Source organism: Gavialis gangeticus, unplaced genomic scaffold, assembly GCF_001723915.1.
Source record: "Gavialis gangeticus isolate Ggan-Ray unplaced genomic scaffold, GavGan_comp1, whole genome shotgun sequence".
Classification (NCBI taxonomy): Eukaryota; Metazoa; Chordata; order Crocodylia; family Gavialidae; genus Gavialis; species Gavialis gangeticus.
In genome coordinates, this window is record NW_017729013.1 from 9659998 (window position 1) to 9677166 (window position 17169).

At 50.3% G+C, this 17169-nt stretch overlaps 1 protein-coding gene across 2 annotated transcripts in view; it reads right to left on the reverse strand.

The window, feature by feature from the left end:
* Positions 1 to 9962: 9962 nt before the first annotated feature.
* The window catches only part of SRRM3 (serine/arginine repetitive matrix 3), a 95530-nt gene continuing 88323 nt past the window's right edge, over positions 9963 to 17169 (reverse strand). Inside the window, exon 14 of one of the 2 annotated variants that reach the window (XM_019511492.1) lies at positions 9963 to 14086. In XM_019511492.1, coding sequence (XP_019367037.1) covers positions 13876 to 14086 — 211 coding nt within the window. In that variant the 3' untranslated portion in view covers positions 9963 to 13875. Of the gene's footprint in view, positions 14087 to 15192; positions 16174 to 17169 lie in introns of those variants that run through there. The other variant, XM_019511493.1, reaches the window with a different exon arrangement.

The window sequence follows — 17169 nt, forward strand, 5'->3', positions numbered from 1 at the left end:
CCCCCCCCCCCCCCCCGATGAGTTTGTAGGCAGCCACAAAATCACCTCTCAGCCTCTTCTTGTGTAGGCTGAAGAGATTCAGGTCCCTCCGTCTGTCTTCACAGGGACTTACCTGCAGGTCCTCAACCATATGAGTACCCCTCCTCTGAACCCTCTCAAGGTTATCCACATCCCTCTTGAAGTGCGGCGCCCAAAACTGGACGCGGTACTCCATCTACGACCTCACCAATGCCGCACATGGTTTGTGATCCAGTTGCATGGGCACTTGCAAATGACTATGTCCAAACCAGATGCTTTTATCAGGCCTCTCCCCATGCAAGGGGTTTAGTGCTGCTCAAATGGTGTGAGCATCTAGCAGCACTCTCCAAATTAGGGCTGTATCATGCTGTGTGCTCTACAAATGCAGTCAGAGACAGCCAATGCCCCAAAGAGTTTCCAGTCCGAAGAGACAAAGTGGGAAGCCAGACAATGGCAAAAAGAGGAAGAGAGTGCCCCTGTTGGACTCACAGGTGTGTGCCCTCGTCTTTGGACCATGCCACTTCCCTGAAGTTCATCCCAAGGGGCTGTTTCTGGAAGTGGGCTCTGCCTGCGGTTGTTACCATGAAGTGTTAAACCTGACCAGCTTGCTGGCCTGACAGTTCAGTAGACTGAATTTGATGATGAGATACAGCCTGCTCTGGGCAGGAGAGGTGGTCTTCATGCCACTCTATTAGTGTGGCCCACCTCTCTCCTTGAAGGACCAGTGATACCTCCTCCCCAAGGTCTAGCCAGCCTTTGGCTTGTCTTCTGAGGCAGTTAGCATAGGGTCAGCCTGCACTAGTGGTGCCGGTGGTTATCATGATGTGAACACTTGCCCACTTTGTTGCTCAGCTGGAAGGCAGAATGGACTTGTTTGATCATCTGCAGGACCCTGGACCTCTGCAAGGGATTCCTGAATCAAACACTTGACTCTAAGCTATGGCATGTCCTTTAGAAAAAGACAGACTGTTGGAGAACTTGCTGCAGCCTGAGGCCTACCAACCCAGCTCCACAGACCACTGAACAGCCCTCAGCATCTGCGAATAACTCTCACTGCACATTGGGATGCATTGCAATGCTTTTCTCCCTCTGTCCTCTCTTCTTTTTTGGTCTCATTCCATCTCTGTATTCATCATTTGAGATCCTTTCCCATTAGTGTCTTTCTGTGGCCCCCTCCCCTCCCCATGTTCTCTATTACAAACAAGCAAATCAAACTGCCAGCTCCCAAGGTCAAAAGTGCCAGCTGATTTCATGCAGGTTGCTGTGCTGTGCTGACTGGCAACACATTTCTTATCTCCCTTCTAGAACTGGGAGCTCATCAATGGCATCCGAAGCACTTAGGGTGAAGGGGATGGTAGGCTGGGCTGCGTAGACTGAGCCTGAGCTGAAGTAAGTTGCAGCAGCAGCAAGCCCTGCTGGCAAAGCCCTGGCCATTTGCAGCTTTAGGGTCTAGTGCCAAGTCATAATTACTAACTCCCTGCCACCCTCACCTCTGCCACCCTTTGCTGATGGCCACACCCATGGCATTTTACCCCTTCCCCCAGTTGATAGTGTATATCTAGACCTATTGTCAGGGGATCTGCTCTTGTAGTAGCAAGCATTGCCATGGAAACAGCAACACTGGAAAAAAGCAGCTGAAGGGAGTCAGGAAAGAAGGAGAAAAAGCCTGATCCTGCCAGGAGCTGAGCACCCACAGTGCTTGCTGTGGGAAACTCTATCTTAATGGAGAGAGGTTAGACAGAGATTAACTGGAGAGAGAGAAAGAGAGACTGAGATGTGGAGACTGAAAGAAAAACAGCGGTAGGTAGGTAGGTAGACAGACAGATATATAGCTAGATAGATAATCAGTTCATATTGTGTATCCTTTGCACAACACACAAATGAACTTTCCAAGAACAGACCACTTGGTGTCCAATGAGTCCTTTACAATATATACTGTGTATTTTATTGTAATTGAACCAGCTCACTGAATCTACAGCTGTACTCACGATCCAGAAAAAAAAGAGAGCGCGAGAGACAGATTGAGAGAGAGGGAGGAAAATACTGAAGTATTTCTACAGAGTATTTGTTCCAGTTAGCTCCCTCCGGTGAGCAGGAGACAAGAGACTGTAAAAGAACTCGAGGAAGACTGGACATTTTCCCTGATGCACCGTCTTTGTCCATTGTGTTGCTGCTGTTGGGTTTCTTCGACAAAGCAGAAGACCGCAAGGCTGGGGAGCATATTGTGCGCCACTGGGGAGGAGGTCCCGGCTGCTGTTGTAATACCTGATTTTCACCCTGGTGTGCTTGTCATGAGGCTGCCTGATCAAAGCAGGGTAGTAGAAGGAGGAGATGAGGGGAGAGTGTGTGTTTGTGTGCATGCGCATGTGTGTGTATGTCTGAATACATCTCTGTGGGAATGCGCTGGATGTGCAAAGGGGTGTGTTCATGTGTGTGTGCTAATGGGAGGAGGTTTCTTTATTGGTGTATTGTCCCTTTTAGGGAACACAAGCAGAAATAAACATTACCTGCAGGAAGTCAGGATGAAAGTTGGCCAAACATAATATATGAAAGCATTTTTAAAAGCACTTTCTTTTCTTGATGTTTGTGCAGAAGCCTAACCATTAGCTTAACTGTTCTGGGAATGAGATTGTTTATCATGACAAAAGGTTGCTTCCCTCCCCTGGGAATGTCACAAATACACATTGAGACATGGCGCTATATCCAGCCTTGTCAGGCAGTGTGTTCACCCAAGGACAAGGGAAGCACACCACCCAGAAAGAGATATAGAGATGCTGATGGATTCCAGCAGAGCTGTGAGAAGGGTTGACAGGATGAAAAGAAGCCACTCTTTCAGCTCACACAAACCACATACCCGGTCAATGTTAAAGGCCCATCCTGGTAGAAATGACTGGCAAGCTGCATTTGTGACCAGTAATGGATGTCATGGGCTGTGAACATGGCTGGGTATAACTCAGATACCTCTTTTGACATGGTATGATCATTTCTTCTAGAGAGGAAGAAACATTGCCTTTGTTGGGTTGTGGAACAACCTCCCAGGAGAACTCATAGAAGCCCATTGCTTGGGAGCTTTGACTGGGGCAAAAGCATCAGCCAATAGTCTGGAAAAAACTGGCAAGGAGGGTAGTTCCATCCCTACTTCTGAAGGCTGTGTCTGCCACATTGTGTGGTGGAGATTAAAGAGACGGTCTGGAGGAAGGATCTCAGAGGGCTCCCATTCAGGCATGAAATGCAAAGGGTAAATTCTTGAGATTTCCCAGAGCTCGAGGACACGATCTCCCAGTCATTTTCACTGTGGTGTACTCTCAAGGCTAGGACAGGATGTGTTTTATTCTTAGGTTTGAGTGTTGGGACATGAAGCCAAACAAAAAAGCTGTAAGATTAGGTAATCCCTCACAGGTATTTTACCCCTCGCAGCCTGGCTGAGGAAGGACTGTCCCCCTGGCTGCAGTCCATGTACAGTACCATCATCCTCACCAGGGAAAAGCATGCCCTTCCTCCACTGAGAGGGGGGAAGTCCAAGAGTGATGTTCAAAGAAGCCATGTCTGGGCCTGATCCACAGTTCGATGGCGTATTAATTCCAATGGGCCTGAAATTGCAGGGGAAACCTGCTCTGCTGTTTTGAAAAACATAAGAACATAAGAACTGGCATTAACTGGGTCAGACCACAGGTCTGCCTTGCCCAGTGTCCTCTGTCACAGTGGCAGAGAGGGGATGCTGAAAAGGAGAGTGAACTGGGTCTGACCAGGGTTTTTACCACTGTTCCTCTCTCACTTGCAGCCTCCAGCATTTAAGGTCTAGGAAGTTCTGATTCAGAGGCTGCATCCCGCACCCAGGCACACTAGCTACTGGTGCCCCTTTCCTCCAAGAATGTGTCCAGTCTGTTTTTGAACCTGGCTAAACTGTCTGCGTCCACACCTGGCGGCAGAGGCTTGTTACACCCACTACAAACAGAGGAGTGCCCGATGTCTTCAGAGCACTGGCCTGCTCCACAGGTCATTCACTGGTTTGCTTCTTTCAGTGATGGTTTACAGAGCCAGTCTGTCATGTTCATCCATCCCTCTGTCCTGCAGCCTGCCAGTCTCACACAGGATACCTCTTCTACTGCCACAGTAGAAGACAAATAGCTGGCTTGCCCTCTTCTGAGCTGGCTGAAACTAGACATGTTTGCAATGGGTTTCACTTCAAACTTGCCTGTGATGGTAACAATTGGCATGAGGAAAACTCCATGGATGGACATGCACAGGGAAGCCATTTTACTGCTGGTGGGTGAAACATTAGGGCAGATTCTCAGTGGGTGGAAATGGGTGCAGCCATTCAGATTACAATAGAGCTGCCCCTGTTTACACCACCTGAGGCTCTGGCCCACAGAACCATCCCTACAAAAATAAGGAGAAGTCACAGTCATTTCATCCTGCACAGTCTAATCCATGCATGTTTGGAAGAGGTTAGCTTCAGTAGTCAGCAGCACAGGGAGCAAAGCAATTTGATGACCTGCATTTATAGGGCATGGTTTGTTTATTAGAAATGGACATGTCCTAAGAAACCTCATCAAAGCTTCAGCTCCTTATCTTTTCTTTCCAGTTGCACCTACCAAGGGGCTTAGCACTGAGGGCCAGCAGATAACAAACCACTGTGTAGACAACTGGCCCTGGGACAGTCTAAGACTCTTTGGTTAACAAATTGCTTGGTTGCTCAGTGACCATTTAGTTTTTGCTTATGAAGCTGTATTTTTAATACATTGTAGAGAAGGGTAGACTACCCTCTGGCTTTGATCAACCCAGTTTTGGTTTTTTTGGGGATGGGGGATGTAGGGATTGAAATATGAATCAAGAACCAGCATTTTGCAATACTTTTTTTTAAATTGCTTTAGCCAAAACAAAGATCAAAATACCTCCGACTTCAGGGTGCTCAAAATCTAGCTATGTTTCATGGCTAGGCTCTTAGCAAGTCTATTATAGTGTGTCATGCAGATATTTGTGTGTGCGCCCAAGTGTGAGAGAGGGATTTATTAACTCTTTTCATGTACACATGGCAGGACTATGGAACCATTTGGAAAAATGTCACAGGGAGTAAAGCTAAGGGCTGAGGTTTTGCAAAGCAGACTAAGGAGCTGCAATGTGCAGCAGATTTAATTAGCAAAAATCTTGTCTCCAGGACTTCAGTGGGTCTCTATAGTTTGCTTTGAAAGTCTCATCCTGGAAGCTAAGCGTTCACTATGCCCTACTTCTTATCATTATGCCTGCATCAGGAACAGTCTGTGTGGTGTCACGAGACTTTTCAGCCACTTTCTGATGCCCAAGAAGAAGCTGCTGTAGCATGATCTTGATCAGAAGAAGTTCTTTCAGGCATGGGGAAGCACAGAATCAAGGGTAACAGCTTTATATTGCTGCAGTCCAGCAGCGACCTAGATCAGGTATCCATCTAGGATAGATTTCCTTCAAAACCACCCACCCACCAGTCAAGCATCTTAGCTTGATGAGAGAACCCTACAGAAATAACCAACGACTCTTTGCATGGGGCCTCAGGGCATGTTACAAAAGGGTGTGTGTCATCCTGAGAGCCGCTTAGCACCACAGAGGATCGGACAGGAATGGTGCAGATTACCATCATATATCAGACAGCTGTGTAATGCCCAGGCTGGGTGCTATTACTGCCTCACCTAAGGGTGCTTTATGCCAGAATGTATGGGTGTAATTATGTCCCAGCCTGCATCTGGTGACTGGCTTGACAAAAGCACTGCATCCTGGAAGTCACCCAAACCTCTGCTAAAAGCTTTGGAGTCAGATGTCACCAGTGCTTGAACGATGCCTGGAATCGGCGTCTCCTAAGCAGGCTGCACACGATGACTAGTTTACAACTGAGCAACAGACTGTTCAGGTCTGGCAGCATCACATCACCCCAGCAATGGACCACTGCAGACTGCTCCTTACACTGGGCTGTCCAGACATTTCAAACTAATATGGTGGGACAAGCCAAGCTTGTGGGAAAGAAAATCATTTCTCCTCCTTACCTGTTAAGCCCATTTCTAATTACTTGTCTTTCTGGGCAATTGGTTTAGCTCCTCTCCAGCTCAATACCACCAGACTGGAATAATAATGAGCTCATTCCCTCCCCTCCCCTCCCCTCCCCTTGTGTTGCACACAGCAGCAATGGGAAGCCAGGATTTTGCAAGGGTTAGCACCAGGGAGCAAGGACCCAGGACCTTATCTAGGGAAGAGTGGTTAACTGAGGAGTAAGTTTCCTGCATTTGGCCTGAAACTAAATGCCGAATTCAGACTGTGCTGAGGGGAGGGGACTGAGCCCAGCTCTGAGGCGTGCAGCCTTCAGGAGTCATTCTGACTTCATGAAAGCAGATGCCACTCCCAGTGTTTCTTCTGGAAGTCCACCGAACAGACTCTTCAGGAGCACAGCCAGAGTATGGACTGACAAGTGGGGTGGAGCGACTGTGGATTGGGTGAGCAAATCCTCTATCCCTGTCTAGTGAGACTCTGCCCATCTGAGTGGTCTATACCCAGCCACAATGTATGTCCAGAAGGCAGCCTCCCTTTATCTGAACCATTCGTTTCAGTGACTGTAGTTCACTTATCGCTTTAATTTCAATCCTTTGCCTCTCCACACACTCAGAAACATTCACAATTTTGGCAAGAAAATAGTCTTACAGATGAAGCAAAGCCTACAGGGCAGCTTATATTCTAGTACAGTGGGCCAAATTCTACCCTTTGTAACCTGAGAGACTCTGCTAACTTGTGAATCAGGGCAAGATGATGTTTCTCTGCCAGCAGATTTTGAAATGCTTAAGCAAACATCTTTGCTTGATGGATAAGACCCTGTCACAATGGAAAGTTAAGGTGAAGTAGCTGTGACTATGAAGCGATAGCAGCACCTAGAGGGCTCTGACCATCACGTGACTTTCTACTGCTTGACCGAGACTCCCACTCTGCAAAATGCAACATGGAGCAGCTCCAAGACCTCCAGCTCATCACACCACAGCCATTGTACAGAGGTCACTGAACTACTGACCTGAGCTGGAATCAAAGAGGCAACTGGCTCTCACCAGGCCCCTGAGCTGTCCGAGCAGGCTGGAAATCGACACTGAAAGCAAATGACAAAGCCCAAGCTTTTATTTGTGGGCAACGGCTTAATCCCCCTAGCTGCTTCCTCCGCCATGGGAGGCTCATCTGCATCATCTTTTCAGTGAGGCAGAAAATGTGTGGCCTATGCAGATTAAACTAAAACAACAACCAGGCACTGTCATGCGGGGGAGTGAAGAGCTCTGAGAAGCAGTCTCAGAGCTCCTGTCTGCCACCTGCTGAACCATTTGTTAAAGACCACAGAGATAAAGCTTTGCATCAAGATGGAGATAAAGCTTTTGCCCCTACCCCAGCCCCTCTTCCTCACTGCCTTCTATTGCACATGGAGGCTTCTCCATGGGGTGTCCTCCCTAAGCCTTTTAAAATTCAAGACATTATCCAGACATCATGTCATCCTGCTGCAGCTGCTCCTTGATTGGGTGGTACAATTATTTTCAGCAGCAGCAGCTTTATCAGCAAGAGTCTTCAGTGTTGAGTTCACTTTGCAGAATGAAAATCAAGCAGGGATGTGTCCAAACAGGGGCTTTGGGCAGAAAGCCTAGTCAGAAGGGCACAAAATTTATGCTTCAGGCCTCAGCTGGGGTTGAAGGCCTAAATGCCAAGAGGAAAATTTGGACTGGACAGCTCTGAAATCTCTCGGGAAATTCTGGTGCTACATGGTGGAAATCTCATGGAGTCTGCTGGTTCCTCAAGGGTCTGAAATCAAAACTGGTTTCCCTTCCCACTTCAGACCCAATCTGGGACAAGGGCTGGGTAGAGACTTCAGACCTGGAATTCAAATTCTGGCTCCATTTGCTTCCTGGATTGAAAGGGATTCAGAGCTGAGGGCCTGGTTTGGGACCAGGCTTGTATGCTGAGCCAGGAGCTGGGGCACTGCAGTAGAGTGAGCTGCTAGGGAAAAGAAAAGCATGTCTAAAGAGTGGCCTGTGCTCTTAAGAAGAAATACTGAAGAAATACTACGGAGACTGCAAGGGCTACCTAACAATGCTGGGCACAGCTAGCTCCAGTTGAGCCCAAAGCCTGTAGCTTGCTCTATTTTACAGGGGGCCATCCCTGCCCTGAGAGGTACCAGGGGGTAGAAGGCTGCGTGTTTTGTGCTGCCTCATTGGGACAGGTTTTCATGGAGGTGCTCAGGTCTAGCTTCCCTTTCAATGACTGAGGGCCTTGGCACTGGCTAGCCCTGTCTTGGCAGCCAGTGCAGGCTTGATGGGGAAGCCAGTTACACCTCAGTTGTCTGATACCCAGGTTCTAATCTAGACCTTCTCCACTTCTATTTCCTAGGCTCTTCCTAGGCTTCACACTACAAGGAGCACAACCACATCTTCTAGAATCATTTATAAACATTGTTTCCCTGGCATTATCACCTGGGTCTAACTGGGTTTTAAGAACCAAATCCTAGGCTAGATAGGAACTAGCCATGGAACTGGTTTTAATCTGGTCAGGTCTGTTCCACACTAGCTATGAAAACCAGGGGAGCATCTTTCTGGCCAAAGAATTCATAACTTGTGCTGCTGCTTTCTTTTAAGCACTTCCCCCTCCTTTCCTTCAGGGGTCACATCCTAGTGAGCACACACAATGGCATACACATTGAAGCATGCAGGTACTCCATGTAGCCTGTATTAGGATCTGTACCTTAGAAGCCCCTGGTGTGTTAGGTGATCTAGACTAGAGTGCATGGGCAAGCACAGCAGTCACTTACAAAGCACAAAGTCCTTCCTTGAGCAGTGCTCTGCACACACACACTGGGGCTGCTGGGAAGAGGGAAGCACTGCATTTGAGGAAACTGAGCACTAAGTTGCCATTTAGGCTCCCCTCCTGGCACTACCACTGGTCTCCTGGGTGATCTTGGGCAAGTCACTGCTCTACTCTGTGTCTCAGTTTCCTAGTTTCCTAGTTGGTAGGGTCGGAAGGGACCTGAGCAGATCATCAAGTCCGACCCCCTGCCTTGGCAGAAAAAAGTACTGGGGTCAAATGACCCCAGCAAGGTTTTTGTCTAGCTTTGTCTTCAAGACCCCCAGGGTAGGAGCCAGCACCACTTTGCTTGGAAGTTGGTCCCAGATCCTAGCCACCCTGACCATGAAGTAGCGCCTCCTGATGTCTAATCTGAATCTACCCTTTGCCAGCTTGTGACCGTTATTCCTGGTCACTCCTGGTGGCACTCGGGGGAACAGGGACTCCCCCAGTGCCTGCTGGTCCCCTCTGACTAGTTGGTAACAGGCCACTAGATCCCCCCTCAGCCTTCTCTTCTGGAGGCTGAACAGGTTCAGGTCCCATAGCCTCTCCTCGTAGGGCCTGCCCTGCTGCCCCCTGATCATGTCAGTGGCACTCCTCTGGACCCCCTCCACATCCCTCCTGAAGTGCGGCGCCCAGAACTGGACGCAGTACTCCAGCTGCGACCTGACCAGTGCTGCATAGAGGGGGAGAATCACCTCCTTGGACCTGCTTGAGATGCATCTGTGAATGCATGACAAGGTGCGGTTGGCCTTCTTGACCGCGTCCCTACGCTGCCGGCCCATGTTCATCTTGGCATCAATAAAGACTCCAATATCTTTTTCTGCCTCTGCACTGACGAGAAGGGAGTTCTCCAGCCTGTAGGTATGGTGCTGGTTCTTCCCCCACAGGTGCAGCACCTTGCACTTGTCAGCGTTGAATCCCATCCTATTCTCATCCGCCCACCCCTGTAACCTGTCCAGATCCAACTGCAGCCTGTCCCTCCCTTCTAGCGTGCCCACATCCCCCCACATCTTAGTGTCACCAGCAAATTTGAACAGGGTGCTATTTACCCCCTTGTCCAAGTCACTGATGAAGATGTTGAACAGTGCGGGCCCGAGGATGAAGCCCTGGTAAGTCATAGGTATTCTTCTGAACCTTGGACAATGTCACCCAATACAGAAGTGTTACTTAGGCCCACCTTTAGGACTTGTGAGCTATACTGCTCTCTAGGCCCTAGGCAACAGGTAAAGGCTGATGAAAAAAGATGGGAGAGGCTTAATGACATGGCACTTGACTTCAGAAGACGATATTCTGGAGAGGTTCCTGCTGGGGGAGAGTGGTTACATGTCAGCTATAAAGGGTCTGACTTTAGTAACAGCGGGCCTGTACAAGCATCATATGAAGGCAGAGCTCAAAGCAATCAGCATTCCTATAGCCACCTCGGGATTTTGGCCTTCTTCTCTTAAAGCTGCAGGGTGTTTGTTGTTACCAGCATTAAGAGAAAATCTACAGGCACTGGGCTCCCATATGGACAATGAGTGACCAAAATCTTTGCCATTCACCAGGGGTATCAAACTCACCTTCTGCCCTGGGCCAGGTCTGTACAACAGGTATTGCTTGTGGGTCGGGGTTCAGCCTGGGGACCAGGGTGGCTCCTGCTGCATGCCCCATGCCAGAGTTGGGGCAGTTGCTCCTGATATGTTTCATGCTGGGGTGGCAGCTCCAGGTCTAGCATGGAGCACACAATGGTGGCAAGTCCAGCCTATCATCCAGTGTGGCAGCAGTGGTGGAAGCAGAGCCAGTAGATGTGGATCTGTGGTCACAGTGGCAGTGATGGGTGAAGCGGCCAGAAGGTGACCAGGACTGTCAGCCCTTACTCATGCCTCATGCCATCCATCTTCCAGTGGCCAACTTCCAGTGGCCTGTCAGTAGCCTGGTACGCCATGTTTGACACCCTGCTGTACACAGCTTGCAATCCAAAAAGGGAAGACAAAGGGAAGCTGAGGCACAGAGATGGTCAGTGACCTACCACTGTCAGCAGGGCAGGGATAGAGGCAGGACAGGACTCACATCTAAACCCTGTCCAGCTGGCTCCATGAGCCCAAAACAATAGTCTATGTGCTTTCTCCTCTGGCTCCCAACAATTCAAATGCCCTTCTAAAGCACATCAGTCGATGACATGGGTTTGATAACTCCCTTGTAGGCTAACAGCTTTGCATCTGCCTTGTCCCCAGTGGGGTTCCATAATGGTTCCACAATCTTTCACCATGATGCTAAGGGCCAGACACAACCCTCATCTTACACTGGTGAGCATAAGGGGACCGCATTGACTTTGTAGGTGCCTCCATTTAGATGTGGCTGTGCCTAAAATTGCAGTTCCAGGTCCCAGGAGGGTGATCCAGATCCACAGGCTGAGGCAGCTCAGCTTCCATGTAGCCAATGCAGAGTTCTAAGGGACTCTTGCGAGATTCAGTTCACCTAGCTGCTCAGGAGGGAGGTGCCTACCTGACCCAGAATGCCTGACAGCACCACCTCCTTCAGCATGAAGCACAGAGCCCCCTGAACAATGGCAGAGGTGCCCAGCTGTAAGAGAATTGCCTAGGAAGCTGGAGATCTGGATTCTTAGCCCTGCCTCACCCAGTGTGGCCACTTTCCAAGAGGGTGTCTCACCCACCAGGCTGGGTGGGGTTCTCACATTCCTCCTATTGAAGCTGGGCCACTGGGCAACCATAAGTGCGGAGTCATGCATCATGAGTCACAGAAAAGAGCAATCAGGAGGGAGTGACTATTGCTCTCCTTCTCCAATCTAGTCCTTACACACCTACTTCAATCACTGGAACCACCTAGGTTCCCTTACTGCTTGGGATTTTTTTGATAAAATGCTCTTTGGTTGGATAAATGTCAGTTTATTGAACCTGAAACGTTCTGTGCAAACATGTTGGATTCGATGAATTTTTGAGGGGAAAGTTTCTCAGCCTGAGGATGGAACGTGGTCAAAGCCAGCAGATGTCAGACCAGGTTCACTGCCAGGCTTGAGATGTGGATTCAAGTCCCCAGCTCTGCTAGATTCAGACCACAGGCTCAACCCCAGGTCTCCCAGATGTGTCCTCTCCTTACCTTACTACTGACTAGACTGGGATATCGCTTTTGGTTTAATTTATTTGGGAATTTTTAAAAAAGCTTTGCTTTCTAACGTCAAATTTTCTTGCAAACTGGAATTCTGGTTTTCTAAGCAGTCCTGTTCACAGCCTGGAATAACAGCTCACCTCCATGCAACATCTGCCTCTTAGAGTGTAGATGTTTTCCAAGACCAAGCTCCATCTGGGCAGCGAAATGTGCACTGCAGCACCGGTTTTGTTCTTTACGAGGCATAAAAACCCTCCAGATGGAGAAGGCAATCCCATGGAAGCAGCACCAGGAATGATTGAGGAATGATTAACCTCTGTTAATCTCCTGAACCTCCTGCCTCAGAGATAACTGGCTATGTTGGAGAACCCACCCCTGCATGAGTCCCTCATTAGCAGTGTCTCATCACTGTCATCCAAAGCGTGTTGTTTGTGCCCTAAGACCATGACTCCTGGAAGTTCTGCCGGGCCACTCCTGGAGTGAGGACACTTTCTGCTGGAGAGGGGATGTCCACAGGCAAAGTGCTGCTTTTTTTTGGGTGCAATATTCAAAGGAGCTGTCACAACTCAATGTGCTGTGAATGGGTCATCCTCCTGGTGACAGTTTACAATGACAGGTTCTTCACCCTATTGACCAGATCTTGTGCTGGATGTCTGGGATTCCTTGGGTCAAGCCATGAACCTATGAGATAGCAGCATTTACTTGCACAGCTGGGGCCTTCCAAACACATCTGGAAAGACTTGACATCACTAATTGCGTGGAGGATACTGAAAGTCATACATACATCTTTCCTCCCACAGGATTTATCACAGGCTGGCTGACAGCATGGACACCCCTTGCTGGATGCTTCCGTGGTGGAGGACATCTTTGTTCATCTGAGGCTCTGAGTGCATTGGGAGCTGTACGGTGCTGAGAGATGGGGGACACCCTGCTTTGTGTCTCCTCCCCTAGAGTTGGCCATCTCCAAGTGAATAGAGACAGTCCAGATCAGCCAGTGATTGTACATGGAAGAAGCAAATCCTCTTCTGTGCCAGCATCCAGTGAGATCTGGTTCTCTTATCCAGATTTCATCAGTCCCTCTGACTGAGTGTCCCCTGACACCTCACGCTGATTCCCCCCAACCCCACTTCTTCCCACCCCTGCCCCTCCCCCTCCCCTTAATGAATCCCTCCATTATATAATTGTGCTCAAAAAATAAAGGAAATAAAGCACGAATGTCTCTGACAGGCTTGAGCAAAATAAATAGATGCAGCCCAAACCAAACCTTCCACGCTTCTGCAAGCTCCTTTGTTCAGGAAGGCTCCCTCCCTCTCAGGGATCCAGTCCATGGTCTCTGTTAAGCGCTTTGTTCCCTTGCTCTGCCTGCCCTGATTCTGCCCCTCCCCTCCCCTCCCCTCCCCCACCCTGGTGTTTGCTTGTAGAAATGAGAAGACACCCCCCACCCCCACCCCCTCCCAAAATCCAAGTTTTGGAGTTTGCTTCACCCCACCCCAGTAGCTGATGGGGGTCTTGTCTGTCCAGTTGCCAGGGTCCCCCCTGGGAAGCACATCCTCTTGGCCTGCTGCACCTTCTCATAGATGCCTTCCTGGAGGGCAATGATAGGGGACTGCCACTGTTGGGCAGGAGTCTGGACCCCCTCCCTCCACACTTGAGGTCCATCTTTTAGCAGCTGCCTTGGTTGCTCCTTGCCCTCCTTCCCAGAAGCCACAGCTCCTGGCTCCCCTGGGTCTCACCATGCCACAGCTGGCTCCCTCTGGACCAGGATGCAGGATGGGTGCAGAGGCTGGTGTTGGCTGCAGCCTGGGTGGCCCAGGCCAAACAGTGGGGCAGGCTGGATGGGAGGAGAGGGGACGGAGGGAGGGGGCGTGCAGCTGTGTGTGGTGGTGGTGATGGTTCCAGTGGGCCACTCCTGCCCTGGCTGGCTCAGAACCCAGCGCTCTCTGAGCTGCTGTGGCTGTTGTAGCTAGGGCTCCGGCTCTGGCTCCGGGAGCGGCTTGGAGGACTGCGAGTCCGGCTGCGGCTGGTGCTGTAGCTGTCATAGCTCCTACTCCGGCTCCGGCTGTATGAGTAGCTGCTCAGGGAGCTGGAAGAGGAAGGGCTGGGTCTGTAGTAGGGGATTGGACGCTTGCGAGCACTGTGGAGGAAATGGAAAGAGAGTCAGTGTGGGGCAGTGGGTGCTGGGCAGGCTGATTTGGTGCTGGGCTTTGGCTTGAGCACATGGGGAAAAGCTGGGCAGAAGGGAAAGGAGCTCAGGTCAGAACTGCTGAGCTCTGGGCTCACACTGCCACAAGAATGATGGGCAAGTTCCGATTCAGGTCTGGGTCCAAATGTCTCTGGACCATGTTCACAGGGCTGGAACTCTCCTCCCCTGGGCAGAATTTGGATTTGGACCAGAATGTTGTGGCCTTGATTGCAGAGACCTTGAATGCAACCTATGGAGCCCATTCATGGACAGACTCAGGCATTATCCCCATGGCTTGTGCTCAGCTCCAGCCAACCAGCAACCCATGCAGTGCCCAAGCCATCACCCCCAGGGATTAGTCCTGGATTAGGCAGCAACAACGACAGAGCGTAAGAAGGTTAATGTGGCTTTTGTCTTGTCCAGACACCAAAGAGTTAAAGCTGTGAAAGAGAGAAGTTAGGAATTAGTGGCAGGAGAGGTCTGGGCAGATGCCCTGGGGAGGCTGAGCTGAACATCCAGGAGAGGATGGCATGAATCCATTTTGGTCTGTTCCTGCCAGCCCCAGATGGAAAGGGGGGCATGTGGAGGGTCAGTGGGTAAAGTCTTTGGCCCCCAGTCAGTATGCCACATACTGCAGGGACAGAGGCAGTCCTAGGGAGGCTCCATGGAGGAAAGAGAGATGAGGGAAGGAGGGAGCCTAGAACAGAGGATGATGAGAAAGCAAAGGGGTCCTGTTGGACTGGAAGTCCCATCCAACAGACCCTGGTTCTCTCCTCTTGCACCCTTCCCAGCCCCATCCCTGGGTCCCACAGACCTTCACACCTCCCTCATGGATCTCCACCATCTCCTTCATAAATCTCCTATGCACCTCCTGCAGTGTCCCATGGTCCTCCATACCCTACCAGAAATCCCCAGGCTGGTTCAGTCCTGGGCCTCCATGCCATCCCCCTGAACCATCCCTCTCAGTGAGTCCTCCCAAGCCTCCTCTATAGCCCTCCAACACACCCTTCCTCATCCTGCCACTCCAGGAGCCTCTGTAGGTCTCCCATGTCCTCAGCTCACAGTCTTCTGCACACTCTTCTGTACAGCCCTCTTGGCATTCTGCCCCATTCAACATATCTTTCTACCCTGGGCCCTGGACTAGACTTGGGGCTTGCCACATGGGGTATTTAGTACAGGTTAAATTTGTGCAGTATTAAAGTTATGCCATGTTATGGGCAGCTGCACAGTAATGTTTATTATGATCTAACATGCACAGCTCACTGATTGTCAATCCCAGCCTCAGCAGCAGAGCCTCCTCAGTGAGGAAAAAAGCAGGATCAGGCTCCTGGTAGGCTGAGGTGCCGTGATCCCATTGGGGCATGCTGGTTGTAAAGCAGTGGGGGGCTGTGAAAATCAGCTCCTCTGCTGGCTACTGTCACTTACAACTTGAATGGACGCCTGGGGGACCAGTCTGGTCCGACGACATCTGAATGCGTGTCACTTAACACGAGCTGGAGATACTCTTCCTGCAAACAGTCTGAACTTTGCCATAAAGCGATCACGCTTAGCACGTGTTTTACTGCTTGAACATGGGGAAACTCATGTTAAGTGCAGTTAACACGTCCTTAGTGTAATGGATGACATGGCCCTTGGAGTGCGACTTCAGACTGGGGGTGGGTGGGAGAGAACCAGCACACTGTCCATTCAGTTTCCTGCAGCTTGGTAAATCCCAGGACCCCTCAGAAAGGCAGTTTCTCCCTTCGGGGCAGTGAATTAGAATGGACGTGGCAATAGAGCAGATGTGACCAAAACCCTTGCTGAACTTTTACAGCCACCAGCTGCCTCAAAGAGACCCTTCCTCCCCACCCTGCTCATTTGGGACCCTTGCAAGCCTCAGTGAGTGGGGTTAGTGGAACGGACGGAGACAGACAAACGGCACAGACACAGCTTAGCCTGGAAGGCCTCACGCAGTGCATTCAAGGAGACACAGTGGGGTCCTGGCGAGGGGGGGGTTACCAGAGTAACCGGGCCTGCAGCGATGCTCTCTGGGAGGAACCCTGAGACAGAACGGAAAAGGAGAGTTGCATCGGTATCGGCATCAGAGGGGACAGTAAATGGTTGGGCAAAGGCCCCTGGCATCCCAGGGCCCAGCAATGCCCTGAATCATTACTCTTGCAGGCATCACATACATGGCCCCCCCTTACTGCATCTCACCGTTTTGAAGGCCTTTAACTTCCCCACCCCTTTGCGAGCCCTGTGTTTACAGATGGGAACTGAGGGACAGAGGGGTCAGGCAGAGCAGGCATTGACCCAACATCTCCTCTCCTTGCCTGCATGAATACTGGACGAGCCTCCGTCTCTGTACTTCGGCCCAAAGCTGGACGTCTCCCTCCATTCGCTGCCACGTGGCATTGCCAGCCCAACCATTCAGGAGTCATGACTCGGGTCTTACAAAAATCACAAGAGTGGTTTAAAAACACATTGTTTTTACAGCTACTAAATGCTGAGATTCGTTACTTTGACTTTTTAGTGTTCAGCTGTCAGGGGTCCCATTTTCAAGATTTTTCCCCATTATTTTTTTTTTATTAAGTAATGAAAGCTGAAATTCTCATGTAATCACAGGACTCCAGGAGCAGGGGCTTAAGGAAAGGAAGAGTTACATTTTGAAAACTGGCAATATGACGTTGGAGCTGGCATCCCTACTGCTGTGGGTCCAACACAGTCCTGTCTGGGCTGGCTCTGTTGATCCCCTCATTGTCTTTCCCTTAAAACAGGGAGACCTCCAAACATCCCTCAGGTTCTAGAAATATTGCTCTGGCTGAGGCTGAAGCCTGAGTCAAAGTGGCCTAGTGTTTACATCAGGGCCTATGATGAGGGAGTGCACCGTGCCCATCGCTCTGTCAGTCCAGCAAAGGGAAGGCAGGCTCAGTGCCCTGCCCGCGTGCCCCCCAGTGGCTGATGCTGGTACAGCTCAAGCACAAAAGGCATCTTGGACGTTGAAGCATCCAAAGTCCCAGAGGAACAAGACACGTCTTTTATCCTGAGCTGCATCA